Source organism: Primulina tabacum, chromosome 2 (assembly GCF_025594145.1).
Source record: "Primulina tabacum isolate GXHZ01 chromosome 2, ASM2559414v2, whole genome shotgun sequence".
Taxonomy (NCBI): Eukaryota; Viridiplantae; Streptophyta; class Magnoliopsida; order Lamiales; family Gesneriaceae; genus Primulina; species Primulina tabacum.
The window spans coordinates 49440397-49459138 of record NC_134551.1 but is presented as its reverse complement, the minus strand read 5'-3'; the positions used below and the strand labels follow the sequence as shown (position 1 = coordinate 49459138).

The window sequence follows — 18742 nt, the reverse complement described above, 5'->3', positions numbered from 1 at the left end:
ATTAATTTATAATACGAAATGAAAAAATTTTAATATAAAAAAATTATTCTTACTTTTTTTTAAAAATATATTGGAGATATCTAGTCTATGAGTATCATAAATCTTTCCCAAAAAAAAATATCATAATAAAATAATATATATTTATTGAACAAAAATTATCATAAATGAGGATAATAATAAGAAGTAAATAATAAATGAATATTTGTTTCCGTTTATAAGTTCGCGCATATATGCATGTAGCTGAGGAATACTAGGATTATCATTTTTTTTTGCCTGTATCTCCTCCCCTGGAGTGAAATTTAGTCCTCGATTGCCATCGGTTTTGAAATCTATAGGGTTTATTAAATTTTTTTTTTTAAAGTGAAGGTTGGATTGATTTTGGTTCAAATTTCGGAAGTTTTCTTGAGTCTAAGTTGTTGTGCAGATCATTTTTCGAGAGACACGAGCGTGACAGATCCGTAATTCTATCATCACTCTTCAAAATTAACCATGTTTTGGCATATGGCTGGGCTCTCCGCCGTATCTCCAGTAAGTACGCACAAATTTTTACGAAAAAAATATCTGTATTGTTTGTATTGTTTTATTGCATAAAAGTTATTTCTTGGCTTGCTTTTCTTTGTCATGGATTCGATGATATGGGTAATTTTGCGTTTCTTGGAGGAATGTAGATGTTATTGACTGGTAGTATAACGGGGGTTATGGTTCTCGACTGTGTCCTAAATGTGGAATTTATGGGATTGTATACTTGTGCTTCAATGTGACGTGGCACAATAATTGTATTTGTTTTCTTGCTAATGCACAAGTCGTGATTGGACTGCACTTGTTGGCAAATATATTATTGTAGTCCAAATATAGAACATCACGTGGTAATACAGTGTAGAGGAAGATGGTTGTTAACAACCCTGTAGTGAAATCAACCAAGATTGCACAAGATCAATCTGGAACCGATACAGAATTCACGAAGCAATCTTGATCAACAAGAAGAACCTTTGTGAAAACATCTGCTGTATTTTCTTCAGAAGCTACTTTTTCCACTTTGATTATTATTCCAGCAATGACTTCTCGAATGAAATGCACTCGGACATGCTTAGACCTTTCATGACACATAGAATTCTTCAGGAGGTGGATTGCACTTTGATTGTCGCAATATACAATCATCACCTCTTGACATATACCTATCTCTTTAATAAAACCATGCAGCCATATCCCTTCCTTTATAGCCTTGGTTGCTGCCATATACTCGGCTTCCGTTGTAGACAAGGCCACCACCTTTTGCAGACTGGCCTTCCAGCTCACAGGTATCCAAAAAGTGATCTTCTTGAGTCTAGACAGCCTTCATAGTCAGAGTCTAAGCATCCTTCAATCACGTTAGATGTATCAACTTCTTCACTATAGCATAGTCCAGCACTTTTGGTTCCACTCAGGTATCTTATAATCCACTCGAGTGCTTGCCAATGTTTTTTTCTCGAGATTAGACATAAACCTGCTTGTTATACTTCAAATGTACGCCAAATCTGGTCAGGTGCACACCATGCAATACATGACACTTTCTCCATGTGTTTCCTTTCATCCTCATGCCGTGGGATGGGAGCATTCGAAAGCTTAAAATGTTGAGCTAGTTGAGTACCTAGTCAAGATTTTGTTCACATAAGCCTCTTGGGACAGGAACAATTTCTTCGACTTTCTGTCACGCTTGATATCAATTCCCAAGTTCCTGCCAGCCGATCCCAAATCTTACTTTTGAACTCGGAGTTGAGTTTACCTTTGAGCTTGTCAATTTCTGATATGTTCTTGCTGGCAAGTAAGTCATCTACATAATTTAGTAGATTAAGATATACTTGGCTTGCAGTTTCTACATCTTTGTAATACACGCGGCTATCAAGGTTTGACCGAGCAAAACCAATCTTTTCCATGAATTGATCAAAACGTAAACACCATTGTCTTGGTGACTGTTTTAACCATAAAGAGACCTCTTTAATAAACACACTTCCCCCTCGTCCTTGTTCAAACCATTTGGTTGTTTCATGTATAGGGTCATTTGAAGTTCCCCATGTAAGAACTCCGTCTTCACATCCGTTTGGTTTAAGTCTATATCTTGTTGATTCACCAATGCTAATGTGGTTCTAATGGAGGTTTGTCTGACTACAGGAGTAAACCCCTTAGCAATGAACCTAGTTTTGCATTGGGCGCCTTCGACACTTGGAATTCATTCATTCATTTTGAAGATCCATTTACAACCTACCATTTTCTGGTTCTGCGGCTAATGAACTAATACCCATATGAGTCCATCTATTCTTTCATTGCCCGAATCTACTTTGACATTTCTTTACAATTTACGGCTTGTTCGAAATTCAGTGGCTCTACCTCATCCATGTCAGTACTCCAAGCTTCTTGTGGTGTTTTAAATTCAAGGGCAGACGAAGGACACTTATTATAAGGTAACAGGCTGTTTGGACAGCCTCTGGGTAAACCAGCGGTTGTGAGCTTACAACGCATCCTCTCAAGAATGGTGCGATTCATTCTCTCCGCAAGCCCGTTTTGTTGTGGTGTTCCTGGTACGGTGTGATGCCTTGATATGCATTCTCTTTTGCAATATTGATTGAATTATTCATTGCAAATTCAAGCCCATTATCAGTTCTTGGTTTTTTTAACCTTGTGGCCCGTTTGATTGTCTACCACAACTTTCCAATCCTTGAAAGCTTGTAACACTTGATCCTCACTCGAGAGAGTGGTAACCCATACTTTCCAGGAGTAGTCATCGATCATTGAAATGAAGTACCTTGCTCTACCTTTGATTTAACTCTTGAAGGTCCCAATAAATCCGAGTGGGGGAAATGAGGAAATCGGGACTCCAGGACGTATTAATTCAAAAAAAATAAAAAAAGGACTTGTATTTTCCTTTATTTAAAACTATTTAAAACCTAATTTTGTCAAATATTAGTATATTTAAAATTTAATTTATGCATAATAAAACTTAAAATTTAATTAAATAAAAAAACCTAAAATACTTACCTGACGAGCTCGTTCTTAACATCTCACTCACAGTCTTCTCAATTTTTGGTTCTTGTACCATTCTTCGCATCACTGTTTTTGTCAAATTTGTCTAGTTCCTCGGCTCTCATATACGTTAGAATAATGAGTCTACAAGAAATTGGTTTGGAAGAAATTCAAAGAGATAATTATGTATTGGTAAGAGCTCGATTTATTATTTTGATTTTTACCACTAAATATTTTCCTTGGGTCGAGCTCGACTCACAAATTCGGATGGCATCTTATTCAATTCGATCGATTTCTCAGCACCCTAAATCGATCAATTTCGAGCAAACCACACCGTTCCCTGAATCGACTTTTTGGGTCGAGCATGACACTTGGGTCGAGCTCGTCCCAGATGTAAACCTCGACCCATCAGTTGGGTCGAGATTTGGGTTTAGGCGAGGCTTGGGTCGAGTAGGCAAATCTCACTCACTCGACAAAAGAGCTCGACCCACCAGTTGGATCGATCCTTGGGGTTTCGTCGAGGATTGGGTCGAGTAGCTTACTCGACCTAAATCTCACTCACTTGACCTAATTTTTGACAATAACACGACCCGATTTTAATTTTTGACAATTAATAACATTTTTTTGTGTGTAGATTTCTTCCTCACGAAACTTGGAAGTGATCAATTTTTTGATTTTAAGTTAACTTTAGGATCAAAATGTCTATGTTTGTAAGAAAATAGTATCGTTTTTGAATAAAAAAGAAATTGAACATTCGGTCCAGCATATACAATTTGGTAATTTTTTAATTATATGTGCTAAAGATTATACGAATTCGAATCAATTGCTATGGTTTTGATGAGTAACCAGAGTTATGATAGTGAATGTGATGAATATTGGATGATATATCGCAAACGATCCCTTCGGTTTTCGTTGTTAAAGTATTGTTTGCCCACTGGCCTGAATTGTTCTAAATTTTATCCTGTGATACCTGATGATGATGATGAATTTATGCTTAGGCATTTTAGTGGAAGATGCAATATATGTTTGGGGGATTTTATAGCTAGAATTGATGAGTATGAGAATAAGTTAGGTAAAGAGGTAGATGTGGAGAAGTTGAAATTGGCCGGTCTTTTTTTGTGGTAGCTATATTGGGCCGAAAACGAAAAAATAAACATGATACACTTGACCCAGACTGCATTAGATTAGTTAATAACTTTGATAGTTTTATTAACTATCAGTGGGGTAGAATAGCTTTCGAGGAAGTACTTTATGGATTACGAAAAGATCTCGAAGCTAAGTATAGAAGCTATGAAAATTTGGTCGCACGACGTGAGAATTATCTAGACTTCAGTGGGTGCGGTAGCTTCCACATAATTGGATTTATTCATCCTTTGCAGGTAATTAAATATTTTTCATTTTATAAAATATTGTTGTTATTTTATGTCATACTAATACATTAGTTTAACTTTTTTGTGCTAGGTTTTGGCGTATAAATATTTTCCAACAATTGCTGAAGTGTTTGCTAGATGTAGGAAATGTCCAATTGAACCGATACCTAGGATTTGTCATTGGTTGACTAGAAAATGGAATAAGAACCATTCTCTTTCCATTGATGATGTGAATAAAACATTTAAAAATATATATACCGAGATAAATACGAAAAATTCACTTTATTTACTTTTGTATTATTTAATATATTTTTGGTTAACTAATTTTCATTATGTTATCTAATGTTAATAATTAATATAAGATATTTTGGGGATGCTTATTACCACCACAGAGGAGCTGTTGTCTGTGTACTATATGACTGACGATTTTGTTGATTCTAATCCTAATGTGGTAGTCAATCGCATTAGGGAGTTGTTTAGCCAGAGTATCAAAGTAGTGTGCAGTCAAGATCCATTGTTTGACCCAGAGGATGGAGTGGGTAGACCGATGATTGACAGTTTTCTCAGTCATTTACATATACATATTCCAGGTCATCTCGAGATAAAGTTTGAAAATCTTCTCCTTCACACATGAATCAAACATCTCCAACATTGACAGACATGAGGCATACATCTATGCATATGGATCATACATCTGTTGCAGATGTGTATGAAGTCTGTCTGACAAGTTTGGAGGATAGACTTACGACAATACAAAAGGACCAAGTCAATGGATTTTTACATATCATGGATGAATTGAAACATATGCTTCTGTGAATGCCGATGTCGGTAAGCTTAAAAAATGACAAGATTGTATGTATTATTATCTCATATTATGATGAGACGTCAAGGAGAAAACCTGAATAGGCGCCATTTATGAAAACGGAGGAGGTGAATCCAAATATTTTGAAAGTTCATTTTGAGTAACATGAGATCTGTAATTCTTCATCATCTTGTGCACACCCTGTAAATGCACTTGTTTATGCACTTTATGGCTGTCAACATGCAACTTTTAACATTTGCAGGATGTGTATTTTGACGATGAATCTGCTGAAGTTGTCATTTCTTCACTTCGTTTGGGAAATGACCAAGAAAGGTAATTGAATAAGCTTGATTCGGGTTGATTTCATTTATACCTGTGAAATTATGAAAATACACTCTTTGCGTTGCTGGATGCTTGTTTAATTTTTCTCTCTTTTTGAATTGCTTCTGGCGTCCCGAAAAAGTAGTGTCGATGAGTATGTTATCTCATGGTAGATGAAGTTTGTTGTAGAGATGCTATGTTCTAAACAGAAAATTGGTTAATTATGATTATTATTTTTTAAATGGTAATTATGTGCAATACTTTTCAAAATCAACGAAATTTAACGTAATGGAGTACAGGCTTTTTATATTTCCTGGAAACAGATGATTTTTTGAGGTGTAATTTTATGATATATGACATATCAACAGCAATCATGACATTATGCTACAAATCAGCTTCAGAGCTGGCAGAAGGGATTTGCATGACCCAGATTTGAGGTGTCTCTGATGCTAACCCTTCACAATCTGCAGTAATTGCTGAAGTTAACAAACCATTAGAAAAGTAGATTCTCATGCTGGAACAGAAGACTCTTCTCGACATGCGGAATGTCAAGATAAGAATTGATTTATAAGAATAGATTGTAGATTCCAACAGTGAGTAAGATGTTCCTTTTGGCCTTGGCTAACCGCTGCGTATGAATTCACTCGTAGCCTAACCTTTTTAGTGTCGATACTGTTAGCTAGGTAAACCCATGCTGCTGAAAATAACAATGTTTTACAGAATTTGTTTACACCTACTAATTCCAAGGTGCAATTTGTTTAAAAATGCTTTTGTCCATTCGGTTTCTGTTGTCAGATTTGTAATTTGAGTTACTGAAGTCACCATTTTGTTTTACCTGCTTCGACTTCTGTAATTAACTTGTTTGCACCTCCTAATTCCAAGGTGCAATTTGGTTAAAAATGCTTTTGTCCATTTCGTTTCTGTTGTCAAATTTGTAAATTGAGTTACTGAAGTCACCATTTTGTTTTACCTGCTTCGACTTCTGTAATTAACTACATCTGTGTTATGATACACTGTAAATGAGAATCGCAAGACTTTTAACTGTAAATTAAGGATTTCTAAATAATGTATTTGATATGTTCACTTAAGTTTGAATAAAATTTTACCAGTTACATCCCATTCGCAAAATTTATGTTCCCTAAAACACTCGGAGGAATTCTCTCTCACAGCAAACAAATACGGAGGCTTCATTTTGGCAACTTTATCAGTGGATGGGTTCATCGGAGATAGTGGCTGCATCTGCTTCCAAACTACGCCTCTTCTTCTTTCCTTCTCCGTGTCTAGATCTTCTTGGAGCCTCATCTTCACTTCCGCTTTCATCATTCCTGTAGTTTCCGGCACTGAAATGATCATCTTGTTGAGTTTTACCGCTCTGCTGATATCGCCCTTCATCTTCTGGTCCACTGCCAGAGCCTAGCATCTCTGGACCCTTAACTTGATCTGAGCTATCACTCCTATGACCTGTTGGTGCCCTCTGATCTCTGTTAACTCGATAAGAATTTTGAGGAAGTTGTGATTGAGGTGGTGGATAAAAAGGAGGCATACCAACTGGCCTACCGGCTCTAGTCATGGCAGCAGCTCCAATACCCATGAAAGGTGCCCTCCCTGGACCCATAATCATCCCAAATCCACCCGAAGGTCGACCAGGGAACATCATACCAGGGGCAGGACCTAAAAAATCACCAGAGAACCTAGGACCATATGGTCCAAATCCACGGGGAGCAGCCATACCAAAAATATCAGGCACAGGAAAACCATCAGGATTCATAGCTCGATAAGAAAATCCATCAGCGCCCATCATGTTAGGAGGAAAACCTCGAGCCCCTGCAAAAGGCCGAGCTCCACGTGCAAGAGGGATTTGAGGAGGCCACATCATTCCTCTACTCCTCCCCCTGCCTTGAGCTCCAAAGACCTGTCCAGGGCTTTCATCTTCTTCTTCACTTTCGTCCTCTTCATCTTCCTCATTATCTTCGAAGGGCACAATATCTGGGTTTTCGTTCCTATTTTCAACGTTTACTCCCTGTGCCATCTCCTCCTCTCGTTTTGATTCTGCTGCAAGAGAGACAGCCTGGGAAAAGAAATTTCAGTCGAGGGTGTATTACCTCAAACAGTTAAAACTGCATAATTTATTATTGCAAAATTATACAATCGCACGGCTCTCAGAACACATGTAAATCAGAACAAGGTGGTTGTGCCTCAGCATTGTTTCCAATAACTGCAAGATTCTCATAAAACAAGTAGTAGATGGAATATAATAACAGGAAAGCATAAACTGCCAAATCTCCAACCAAGGACTAACTATTTACAATAGAAGGCATTTGTAATTTTTAGAGGTAATAAATTTGGTACGCTATTGCAAATGGTCAATACAAGACGCCAAAATAATGTAATAACAGATACTTGGCTCAAATTTATTCAAATCATTGATACGTTCAATGGTCAAATTAGCAAGATATTATAATTAAATGATGAAGCCAGTGTGAACTGAGGATGGATAGGAAGCTTAAAACGTCTGCAGATTGATCCTAAAAGGTGTAATAACAATTCTGTAAATATTCTAAATACAATTTTTAAGGATTAAAAAAATACCATAAGATCACTGTCTGGCTCTAGGTAGAGCAAGGATGCCAACTGCTCACCAATAGAGGGCTCCAGTTCTTGGCAATCTCTACTTATCTGCGTTGAAATAACAAAGCAATGCTCAAAAACATTTTGTAAATCTACTGAGCATGCTAAGTTGCTCAGATTCGGGAATTTGAAAGGCAGCTACACAATATAAAATATTAAAAATGAGATAGGAAAATAAATGAAAACATACTACAAACCATCTAAAATAACTGAAAATTGAATGTGATTGTATGCATGATCACTAGTGACTAGGACTAAAATAAACATGGGAACAACAAACTTAGGAAAGATTTTGAAAAAAAAATTGCATTCACCTGCCCCTCTCATTACATAACCTTCCACAACATGCTCACAAATTAAGGTTCCAATTAAAAATCAATTTGAGATTCTGATTTAGGAATTTGTGTTCCAAGCACCAATATATCAAAACATTGATAAGCTCCTTGACCTATGTTGGAAGCTTTCAAGATCAATAACAAGAATTAGTACCTTTGGACAGGAATTAGTCCAGAGATATATTGAACTGATAATCTTGAAATGCTGTCTTTTTATCAATTAGTCCTTATTAACAAGATTAAGAACTTTGCACTATTCGAAAACTACAATGTAGCATAATCTAAGGGATCAAAGAGTTTTATTAGCCCCTCAATACAATAAGCTATCCTTGGAAGTTATCAACTCATTTCCCTAATCAAATGGTTGGAAATAAGAAAAATATAAAGTTTCAAAAGTTCAAACTATATTAAAGAATAAGCAAGACAGATGAATGTAAGTAAGTACAAGTAAGTACCTTCACTGGTAAGTTCTCGTTGTATGGGTTTCTCAAATGCCGAGTTTTGTTGAAGGACAGTTCACAGAGCTGCAAGCAAGATGGTATGGCTTGTTATTGCTTAAAATTTGCTAATACAAATGCATTTAATGATTCATCAGATAGCAAAACATAGTCGGCCTGAATGCACACGCAAAAAAGGGCTCCATGGACTTGCAGAAACGAGAATACTAATGAAGGTGGTGGTGCCATAATCAGTATAGCAGAGCCGAATTCCACATTGTTTTTCATATTTTAACATATGATGGGCTAGAAATCGGATTGGAAATATTTGTTTAAAAAAAATCATACACGATATTATTTAAATGTTATGTAGACTAAGGACCTGGTATCACTAACTTTACTTGCTGCATATTAGGATAAAGAATGCGACACAAAGAAGTACCACAGCTCATAAAAAAGAGGGCATAGAAAAAATCATAAAATATAAAGAATCTGTTAACATCCAATATTACTCTTTAAAAAATTTTAACATAAATTTGGCTTCTAATGACATAAATAGAAACCAGAAATTGGTCATAATAAGCTAAAGACATCAGTTGGGATGTAAGCCCCAGATAAAATCTGGTGAGAATAAATGAATCATCAAACCAAGAAAATGCATATCACAGGTTACTGAAGCTACTTGACCAGACAAATGCTGTGCCTCAGAAAGGTGATGATAAGAATCAAACATCAGGAATCTCATTCATTCATCTCAGAAGAATAGATTGAATACTAATGATCCCTTGGAAAATGAGAATATATTGAATCAAATGCATTTCCAAACAAGGACCTTTAACCATTTGAGAGAAAAATTTCGTCCATAATGAGCAGTTGTTCCATGCGCATGCTTCCAGTTTCCTCCACTGACGGAGCCACCAATTCTGGATGTCATCTTTGCACAGCCCTAGTAAACCACAATATATCTACTATAAAAATAGATCGGTGCCATTGTTAAAATAAGGGAACGAGCCTAAGCTTACTTTTGTTTTAATATTAAAAAGAACTACACCGGTCATCAGTAACATACAAACCCACCTGAAAATGTCTAGTCTTGTTGACTGAAAAAATCAAAATGACATTCTCAACAGAGTCAAAAGCTTCATTAAGTTTAGCCTCATTGCTTCGCTGAGTTGCCCATACACCTTGTTGAGCAGAGAGTTCCAGATTCTCAACATTGCAACTTTTGACCACAAAGTACCTATAATAACCATATGAGCATGGAGAGTTTAGAAGTCATAATGCCCCAACTGAATAAACCTATCTTGAGTGGTTTAATAGTTGGCAGGTTAAGGGACTGAGAAGAGACATGTTCTGATTAAAAACCTCTACAAGGATATTTACCTAATACAAAGATCACTACATGAGTAGAGACTTAAGTGGTCATAATGCCCCAACTGATTAAACCTATCTTGGGTGGTTTGATAGTTGGGAGATTAAGGGACAGAGAAAAGACAGGTTCAGATTAAAAACCTCTACAAGGATATTTACCTAAATAAAGATCATTACATGATGCTGTATAAAACTTAAGATCGAAAACAGTAATTCATTTCTTCCACTGGTACATTTAACTTCACGCGGGACATCCCCGTATTTGATTTCCTACATTAGTGAAAAACTACAGGCATCAAGAAAGAATATGGTTCCCCAACCCTTTTCCTCCATCTTCCCACAAGATAGATTGTAATTTATAAAAATCCATATGCGTGACTGAAATCTTTTTCCTATGAAGCCTGAAAACTTATTTTCAAATGAGAATTATCCCGTGGAATTCCTAGCCACCAAGGTTTCAATGAGTAAATTAACATTATTATCCTGGCAAAATTTTAAGTAATCCACTGATAAATTCAAATATTCTACGGTAACCAAGACGCCTAATTAATCATGAAACATGCACAAACTGCCTAAGGCTATAAATATCATCGGGCATATACACAATATAATACAAAATCAGAAAGTATCGGTTATCATATACAAAAAATTATTTTCCATCAATATACATCTCTAGTCCAAGAGAGCACTCAATTTGTCTACCAAGAATGAGAAGAGGAGCCTAGAAAGTCTTCTATTATTATCTTTTTATCTTCGTTCCACTTGCTATTATCAGAATCTTGCTTTCAAAAAATATAATTAAGATTAACTGTCTTTGTCCTTCGGAAAACGGAAGCTTCTAATAGAAGAAACCCACCGACTATATGATTTAAAAAACACTTTTGGATATAAAAAAATTATATAAATAAGTGACAAAATAGGAAAAGAAAGTTCTCAGAAAAAGAGAAATGAAAAAATAAAGTTTTTCATTCTTTCATTCTTTTCTGACCAGGTAATCCGGGTGGCTAGAAGAACAATATATCTTGTCTTAGAGAGCTTCTTTCCTCTACTGTCAGAGTAATGTACCAGGATATTTGCTTTCCAAGAAATTGTATGAATTCAAATCAATTCTATTAAAAATTGCAGTCGCTACAAGCTATTTTTATTGACTAAAAGTATTGCATGGGCTTATGAGCATGGACAAGGGTTAGTGCATCAATTTAATTCTCTTTAGAGTGTACAATAACAAAAATCAGACAAATAACAAACAACCAAAACTAAGAAATACATCGACCAGAGAGTAATAGGAAGAAATTGAGAATGTGAAAGCAGTTAAGGTCCATGACAGTGGCCTTAAGAAAGTAACTACAGCTGAGGTTGTAAATATCTCTTAAACTAACAACCATAGATAAATACATGAACTGTTTGGTGACCTAATTAAAGACCTTGTTCTGAACGGACCTAGAAGTTCCTTGGGGCAGAGGTGTTGCAGTCCTATGAGCTTGATTTTGCTGGCCATTGGGAATAATCTGTCCTTGAGCTTGTCCACCCAGCTGCTGAGTCTGCAGTACTAGCTGTGGTTGTTGATGCACACTACCATCCCCTGTCGTGTTAATTTTTTCCAATTGATTTGTATCATTGGGTCCTTGTAGAAACTGAGGTTTATCTACTGGCTGGGCATAATTAGTATTACGGTTTTGAAAAAATCTGTTTGAGTTTCCGTAGTTGTAAGAAGCCAATTGCTGGATCTTCTGAAGAACTTCTTCCACAGGAGGCGGAGGTCCAGGCAGCTTTGCATGCCTATACCTACAATCTGGGCCATTTGGACAAAATCCCAATTTATACCTGTTAACAAAGCCAATCAGAAAAAAAAAACCATGAAGTGGTGATAATGCAAACCATGAAAAGGAAGAATCAAAGATGCAATCTTTTTTCCCCATGAAATCATAGTCATTCCGTTGCTTAAGCACGGATGATAAGTATCAAGAAACAAAATAACAATAAAAATACATAGACATTGTTTATGAAAATTCTACCAGGATCCCCCGTGGAATGACCAGAAACAATACGCCTTAGCCTTAGTCTACACAGCAGGGATTCAGACTGATACACAGTCAATACCATGTTCAATGTAATGTGGTATGGTACATAAATTAAATCAAAATCAAAATTTAATATAACGTTTACAGCGGTAGCATTTAAGTTGCAAGAGAAATATAATTTTTACTTGACCAAAAAGGGAAAAACAAAAAAATGATGGCAATACGAAACCAAAGACATACATATTGCATTCCTTGATATCCTCATTCGTGTGCTTATATACACAATCCTGCTCTCGGCACTCTCCGTACAGACGAAAAAACCGGCAAACTGGCATCCGCGATTTATCGTACTGATGAAGGAACCCACAGGCATCGCCTTTCATGCACAACGATCGCAACCAGTGACGACACACCGTCTGCCGGAAGCTACGTCTTCCACCGCCAATTCCTTCCGCCGCTGGCACCGGTGCGTTGGAAGGGTTAATGGTACTAAGTCCGGCGGATGCGGAAACCGCTGTTGGGTCCGGCGATGATTGGATCACGGGTACCGATGCAGTCGGATGTGTGGGCCCCGGGTCCAACCCGCCCTCGAAGTCGAAGCTTAAACCCCCTTCTGCATCATCCATTTCGGACCGATCGAGGAGTTTTGCGGTTGCAACCGATGTTACTTTGTGCTTCAGTTGTTGTACCTTGTTAGGGCTAAAAGAATGAAAAATTATCAGAACACCTAAAATATACTAGAGCTTAACCCCTTGAATAGTTGGAACAGTTGGAAATAAAATAATAATAATAATAAATAAATAAATCCAACAGTTACTACGGTTACGACATATTTGTTTCATCTCACGTTTCACATGAACTTTATAAATAAAAATAATATTGATTTATTATTTTTATATTATACATTTTTTATAATTTCATTACATGAGTCTACCGATGCCTTGATAAATTTACTAGCGTGCAAAAACACACATGATTAAAATATTTTAATTCTTAAAATCTTTTTCAATAACGAAAATTTTGCAAGTTGTATTCAAATCTATGACAATTAAACTAACTAAATAAATTTTAATTATAATTAGGAAGAAAATCAAATTACAATCTAGTCTATTGCAATATTTTCCATCTTTCTTTTATCTTTATTGTTTGTTTTAAACTATGAACAGGTCTTTTGTAAGACGCTCTCACGAATCTTTATCTGTGAGATGGGTCAACCCTACCAATATTCACAATAAAAAGTAATACTCTTAGCATAAAAAATAATATTTTTTCATGGATGACCCAAATAAGAGATCTGTCTCACAAAATACGACTCGTGAGACCGTCTCACACAAGTTTTTGCTTTAAATTATATATCACTTCAAATATATCAAGCAAGGTTTTTATAAGGCCTTCTTCCTTTATTAAATAGTAAGAAATATTGGATTGTATCTGATTTCTACTTTATTTCACTTAACATATTCTCTTGTTTAACGTAGACTAGTGAAAGATACATACATTATATTTTTTTAAAAAAAAACTGATCAAATAATACTAAAAAATTAACATAAAATTGTTTTCAATTTAGAATAGTTGCTCAATTTAAAAGTAAAGTTTTGTCTATAAATAATTTTTAAGTATAAAACGTGGAGTGACTTAAGTAAGTTTGTAGTGGGTAACAGGCAAGAAAAATAATCATTAAATTAAACATTTTGATGTCCACCAAAAATAGTTACCATGATGAGTAATCTTTTATATAAGAAAAATACTACATGCATTACACATTGGTTTAAATATTTTATCTAAAATTACAAATGTGAGAGCCCAGCCCAAACGAAAACCCCAAAGCCCAGCCCATTTAGAAATAAGTTAAATTAAAATAAAAAAAGATAATTATCCAATTTACTCTCTCTCTCCCGTAACTTCTCGGCAGCAAGCTTCGATTTTCTTTCTTTTTCCAATTTCGAATTTTCTTTCAGCGATTGTGGCCACACCGGTGATCGAGGACATGTTGCGAGCAGTCGTGATGGATTTCAGGGGTGGTTGGCAGGAATCATTGTCACTTGTTGAGTTCTCTTACAATAACAGTTTCCAAGCAACCATCGGAATGGACACCATTTGAAGCCTTGTACGGTAGAAAATGTAGATCTCCGATATGCTGGGAAGATGTAGGAGAAAGACAGATGTCAATGCCAGAATTTATACAAGAAATGAAAGAGAATGTTGAAATGATTAGGAAAAGAATGAAAGCAGCGCAAGATCGTCAAGCCAGTTATGCTAATAAAAGGCGTAGGCCTTTAGAATTTCAGGTTGGCGATCAGGTTTTCTTGAAAGTATCACCGTTTCGTGGTACTATGAGATTTGGGCGCAAAGAGAAGCTAGCTCCGCGTTATATTGGTCCATATGCGATTGTTGAGAGGATTGGCACGTTGGCTTATCGTTTAGACTTGCCGCAGAGTTTGTCTGCGATACATGATGTGTTTCATATATCTATGTTACGAAAGTATGAGCCAGATCCTTCTCATGTCTTGAGAACTGATGAGGTGGAGTTGGTTAGTTCCCTTAGCTATGTTGAGCATCCAGTGCAAATCCTTGATCGTAAAGAAAAGCAACTCAGGAATAAAACGATTCCACTGGTTATGGTACAATGGAGTAGACATGGGAGAGAAGAAGCTACATGGGAATTAGAGGCTAAGATGCGTCAGGAATGGCCTCATTTGTTTGAAAATATAATAAATTATTCCATGCATTCTGATTTTCCTATGTACTATCAGTGGTAAATGTTTGTAAATCACTTTTGTATAAATGTTGTGTATGCTAGATTTCGAGGACGAAATCTTTTATTAGTAGGGGAGAATGTGAGAGCCCAGCCCAAACTAAAACCCCAAAGCCCAGCCCATTTAGGAATAAGTTAAATTAAAATAAAAAAAAAGATAATTATCTAATTTACTCTCTCTCCCCCGTAACTTCTCGGCATCAAGCTTCGGTTTTCTTTCTTTTTCCAATTTCGAATTTTTTTTCAGCGATTGTGGCCACACCGATGATCGAAAAAATAAAGTAAATATATATTCGGAATCCTCTCGACAAGGGCTATCTAGTGATACCCTTTTTGCTAAGAAAACTTACGACTCTCGGAAACCCGTCGGAGACCGCCGCTCGTTTTTCGCCGGAATTTGTGAGGAAATTCTCGGTTTAAGCTTCCTAGAGCTTTACTCCGAAGCCTTGAGGTATTTAGGGTTTCGAAATTTTGGGTATTTTGGATAATTCGAATTCCAACAATTGATATATGTTGTATTATTGATTGTAGGTACTATATCGGAGTCGATTAGAGGTATCTATCAAATTTTCGGAATTTATTTGGATTAAATTCGAAAATTCAGATTTAATTAATTAGAAATTTATGATTTTTGAAATGTTAAATCGTTATTGGGATGTGTTTATAGCATTAGAAATAGAAAATGAAAATTTTGGAAAGTCCTAGAAAATATCGAAAATTTCAGATTCGGTACGATTGAATTTTCGTAATTTCAAGTTGTATATTATTGAGAAATTTAAATTTATTAAGTTAAATAAATCGATATATTTGACTTTGCGATGAGTTTTAGAAATTGTAAAGCCTAAATTAAGGATTTTTAGAATTTTAGGCTAGATTAGTGAATATTGGAAAAATAAATAGGACTTGATATGAAATGTATTATTTGCCACATGATTGGAGTTTTCAGGAAATATCTAAGATATTTTGTGGTAAATTAAAGGCAGTTGAGGTACGTATGAACTGTTTTCATTACGACGTCTATTATGACGTGAGATGACGTTGAGTATTATGTAATGAGTTGTGGCGTGCTTTATGTGCTTCTGTGACTACGTGATTGCATTCATGCATTCATTTGAGTTGATACTATTGGTGCATAGCATTTCGAGCCTTGACTCCTTTGATTGCTATTGATATTGATATTGATCTATCGAGTTGTTGCGTCATCAATAGAGCGGGTGGGTAGGATTAGCACTCCTGATGACTTGCATGAGGGCTGAGCGGGTCGCTCCCGTACCCTCGATGCTACGTGCATGGAGGAGCGGCGGCATGATATTACGTTGCTGCAGTCCTGGCACGGGTGGCCACTGTTCTTGTTGCTGATGCGTTTCATTTGGACTCCGTTTTGGTATCCATTATTTTGTTGTTACCGACACGCATTGCATTGCATTTCATTGCATTTTACTTGATTTTATTTCATGTCAGTTATATTTGTCGTAATATTACTGGTTCGGCGTACTGGGGCTGACCCCTCGTTTCTTTTTATGATGTGGTTGTTTTTGATGCCATAGCAGGTTATCCAGGAGGATTTGACGCGTCTGGTGGAGCGTCAGGTAGTGGTGCCCAGTCTTCGAGTCATGGTTAAGAGTTCCCAGATATATATATATATATACTATATTATGGAGTCATACATTTACCGGGGAGATGCCCCGTGTAGCTGTACTGTTATTTTTACGATGTTTTGAATTGATAGTTGTGTGATCGAGCCTTGCCGGCTCTGCATGTATATAGTCCTGGCCAGTGCGGCTATAGGTTGTGAATTGATGTTGTGACTTTATTTCGAGTATATAAATATTATTTGTGATGTTTTGATTTTTTTTGGGATGTCTTATTTACGAATAGGTCATGCCGAAATTCCTGTAGGCCCAAAATGGAAAATTTTAATCGCTTTCGCTGTTTACATTAATAAATCCTGGTTGTTTGGTCATTAAATATTAATCAGGAGCACGGGCCCCCCCACAGTTGGTATCAGAGTACGGGCCCCCACAGTTGGCACTTGAGTCTAGACACAAATAACATGATTGTGCATGTGTTTGTCTATTTGCTCTTATTTGAATTATTTGGTGTGATTTGCTTGAATTTACCTGCGTTAGAACGACTAGCTGATTAGGCATGGTATGTAGTTTCGAAATTGCATATAACTTTCTTTTACCTGTTATCTGCCTGTGGATTTAATCCTCGTGTCTTGTAGAATGGCACCTGGAGAAAGAGGTAGAAAAGGAAAAGAAATAGCACAAGAATCTGAGGCACAAAATGTTCGAGGACTTGCAGATATCATTAGAGGTAGACATGGTCGACCTCGAGGACAAGTTGCTCAAAATGTTGAAGAAGAAGTGAACCAAGAACCTCCTCGACCTGAAAGACCTGGAGCTAGACAAGTAGCGATTGAGCAAGAAGTGGAACAACTGACACAGAAAGTTGGAGGAATGCAGTTAATAATTTCTCAGTTTCAAGAATTACGCCCTCCAAAATTCTTTGGCAACGAGAGCGGAGAAAAAGCAGCAGGCTGGCTGAAAAGTATAAATCATCTATTTAATTTGTTGGAGTATTCCCAAGATATTAAATTGAAGCTTGCCATCTACCAACTTAAAGACCGAGCACAACTCTGGTGGGAAGCCACAGAGGAAGCAATGAAGGACTCTGGTGAAATTATTACTTGGGATGCTTTTCGTGCCCACTTTACCCAAGAATATGCACCACCATCATATTATGCGGATAAAGAAGAAGAGTTCAACCAGTTGGTGCATGGAAACAAATCAGTGGTGGAATATGCTTCACAGTTTTCTGCTCTTTTGCCCTATGTTCCACATGTTGCCAGGAATGATCAGGCTAAACTATCACGTTTTCTGCACGGCTTGCAGCGGACTGTTCATACTTTGGTAATGACTGGATCGCCTAATACGTATATTCAAGCAATGGAAAAGGCGAAGAAAATTGAAGCAAGTTTGCTCAGAGGTGATCCACAGCCAGGTCCATCATCTGTTTCTCAGGGATCTGGAAGTAGTATGTCAATGCCAGTGGATTTACCTCCATATCAGCCTGTACAGTCATACCAACAACCCAAACAGCAGAAGTACAAGGCAAAAGGAAAGCAATTCAAGAAGAAGTCTCAATCCAGCTCTTCCAGTTCAGGCAGTGCACGAGGGGGAGGTTCTGTTGGGTCGTCTAGCACTGTGCATTGTGACCGATGTGGTGGTCGACATTTCAGTTCCCAATGTGTAGGAGTTCAAGGAACTTGTCATATTTGTGGTCAGCTTGGACATTACGCCAGAGTATGTCCTAATGCAGGGAGACAGCAGTTCCAGCCACAACAGTTTGGTCAAGTTCCCCGTGGACCAGTCTTTAGACCATATGCTCCTACCCAATCATTTCAGCAGTCGAGTTACCCACCTCCCAGAGGTCCTATTCAGCAGCCATTTCCAGGGCCACAGCAAGCCCAAGTCCATGCTTTGACTCAGGACCAAGCCCAGGATGCACCAGGAAGAGTGATTGCAGGTATTTGTTATGTTTTTTACTATCCTGCACGCATATTGATAGACACAGGAGCATCTCATTCATTTTTATCTGCTGCATTTGTTGATGAGCATGAGATTGCTACTATTCCTTTGTTGGATACTGTGTCAGTTGCTACTCCTGCTGGTGTATATTTGATGTCCCGTGAGATAGTTT

The 18742-nt window shown here is 36.9% G+C and overlaps 1 protein-coding gene and 2 long non-coding RNA genes across 3 annotated transcripts; 1 reads left to right on the top strand and 2 right to left on the bottom strand.

Moving 5' to 3' along the window:
- The first annotated feature begins 234 nt into the window (after positions 1-234).
- LOC142534571 (uncharacterized) lies at positions 235-5993 on the top strand. Its single transcript, XR_012817096.1, has 3 exons — positions 235-528; positions 5432-5502; positions 5859-5993. It is a non-coding gene; the product is annotated as an uncharacterized LOC142534571 (long non-coding RNA).
- Positions 5602-6348, bottom strand: LOC142534564 (uncharacterized). The gene is made up of 2 exons (XR_012817095.1): positions 6222-6348; positions 5602-6187 (listed from the first exon to the last, which is right to left on the bottom strand). It is a non-coding gene; the product is annotated as an uncharacterized LOC142534564 (long non-coding RNA).
- Positions 6349-6536: 188 nt separating this feature from the next.
- On the bottom strand, positions 6537-13026 carry LOC142534557 (30-kDa cleavage and polyadenylation specificity factor 30-like). The gene is made up of 7 exons (XM_075641431.1): positions 12523-13026; positions 11702-12085; positions 9968-10130; positions 9723-9836; positions 8909-8977; positions 8080-8166; positions 6537-7558 (listed from the first exon to the last, which is right to left on the bottom strand). Exons 1-7 carry the CDS (start codon positions 12906-12908, stop codon positions 6695-6697), a joined length of 2067 nt encoding a protein of 688 aa, XP_075497546.1. The 5' UTR covers positions 12909-13026; the 3' UTR covers positions 6537-6694.
- Positions 13027-18742: the final 5716 nt, after the last annotated feature.

Excerpts from the sequence above, each read along its gene's own strand:
- LOC142534557 (XM_075641431.1), bottom strand. The coding sequence starts at position 12,908 with ATGGATGATGCAGAAGGGGGTTTAAGCTTCGACTTCGAGGGCGGGTTG. Across the intron at positions 9,837-9,967 it reads ACAAGACTAGACATTTTCAG|GGCTGTGCAAAGATGACATC; the intron begins GTGGGTTTGTAT and ends GTGGTTTACTAG. Across the intron at positions 8,167-8,908 it reads ACGAGAACTTACCAGTGAAG|ATAAGTAGAGATTGCCAAGA; the intron begins GTACTTACTTGT and ends ATTTCAACGCAG.